The sequence below is a fragment of the Enhydra lutris genome, unplaced genomic scaffold (assembly GCF_002288905.1).
Source record: "Enhydra lutris kenyoni isolate GAN:26980312 unplaced genomic scaffold, ASM228890v2 scaffoldscaffold47, whole genome shotgun sequence".
In the NCBI taxonomy this organism is placed as follows: Eukaryota; Metazoa; Chordata; class Mammalia; order Carnivora; family Mustelidae; genus Enhydra; species Enhydra lutris.
In genome coordinates this window covers 84,733-85,873 of record NW_019154131.1, presented here as the reverse complement: position 1 = coordinate 85,873, position 1,141 = coordinate 84,733, and the positions used below count along the sequence as shown (strand labels likewise).

The 1,141-nt window shown below is 58.0% G+C and overlaps 1 protein-coding gene across 5 annotated transcripts in view; it reads right to left on the bottom strand.

Annotated features, from left to right (window-relative positions):
- The window catches only part of LOC111156580 (ral-GDS-related protein-like), a 27,558-nt gene that overhangs the window by 12,634 nt on the left and 13,783 nt on the right, over positions 1 to 1,141 (bottom strand). For 3 of the 5 annotated variants that reach the window (XM_022517569.1, XM_022517568.1, XM_022517570.1), the window contains one exon: positions 708 to 1,127. In XM_022517569.1, the coding sequence (XP_022373277.1) occupies positions 708 to 1,103 (396 nt within the window). In that variant the 5' untranslated portion in view covers positions 1,104 to 1,127. The remainder of the gene's footprint in view (positions 1 to 707; positions 1,128 to 1,141) is intronic. The other 2 variants (XM_022517572.1, XM_022517571.1) reach the window with 2 other exon arrangements.

Below are 1,141 nucleotides of genomic sequence, written 5' to 3'. Positions count from 1 at the left end.
GGAGGGGTCCCAGGTCAGAGCTGGAGCTCAGGAGGCTGCGAATGTGGCCTGAGCCTGCTTAGAGAGCCTGGGTTTCATGCCACTCTTTTTCTCTGAGGGAAGTCAGTGCAGGATGCCCCAGGAGCCAAGAGAGGCAAAGGAAGGGAGGAAGGCATGTGCACCCGGATCATTCCATGTCCAGGGGGCTGCTCCAGGAGGAGCTCCCAAGGGGGCATCTTCTCCTCCAAATGCTCATCCCTGTGGTCCCTGTCTCCTTTCAGGTGCCCATTCTCACATAGTGGCTGAAAGCACGGCTTTCCCTGTCTAGCCTGTCCTTCAGGACACATCAGATGCCTAATACAGTTTGAGGGTTCTTGGGCTCCCTGGCAGATGGGTGGGCAACCCATGGACATGACTGCACACAGGGAGTTGCCCTCCTCCCCCCGAGGGACCAGAGCCTTCCCATTTATGGTCTCTCGGTTCTGACTTACTGCATCTATGTGGTACCTCTGCCTCAATCCTTCTCAGTGTCTGTCTCCACAATCTGCAGCTGGACAGTGAAAGCTCAGGTCTAAAAACCCTGATGGGTTTCCACAGTTGGTTAGGGCTGCAGCTGAGATCTGGCCCCATATCCTAGGAGTCCACATCAGGGAAAAGCAGGTATAGGGCAGCTGAGAGCGGAAGAAAAGCTGGCCCTGCCCTCCTACCCTGGGGGCCCAGCTGCTCACCGCATCCATGTAGGTGAGCTGCTCTGCCACCAACTTGGGAGGGAACTCCAGGAGGTCAGGCTCCTTCTCTTTGAGCTGGTTCTTGGGTTGGCAGGACGCCTTTGCGGCTCGAGTGGGCCCAGTGGCAACTGGGACAGCTGGAGTGAAAACTCCCAGGCAAGCCGATGGCCCAGCTGTCTGTGCCTCAGGACCCGGCGAGCATTCATAACATAGGAGCCCCTGTTCCAGTTCTGGAGCGGCCGGTGGAGGGGAGGCTGGCTCGGACCCTGAAGGTGATGGCTGATGCAGAGCCAGGGTTGTCTCTCGCTCCATGGGAGGCTCTTTGGCCGGCTCAGCTGCTGGAACGCATCGCATAGCCGACACGGGGGTGGGAGTAAGGGAAAAATCCAGCCACATCACTGACACTCCATGTGCCTTTCCCTAAACAGGACAGA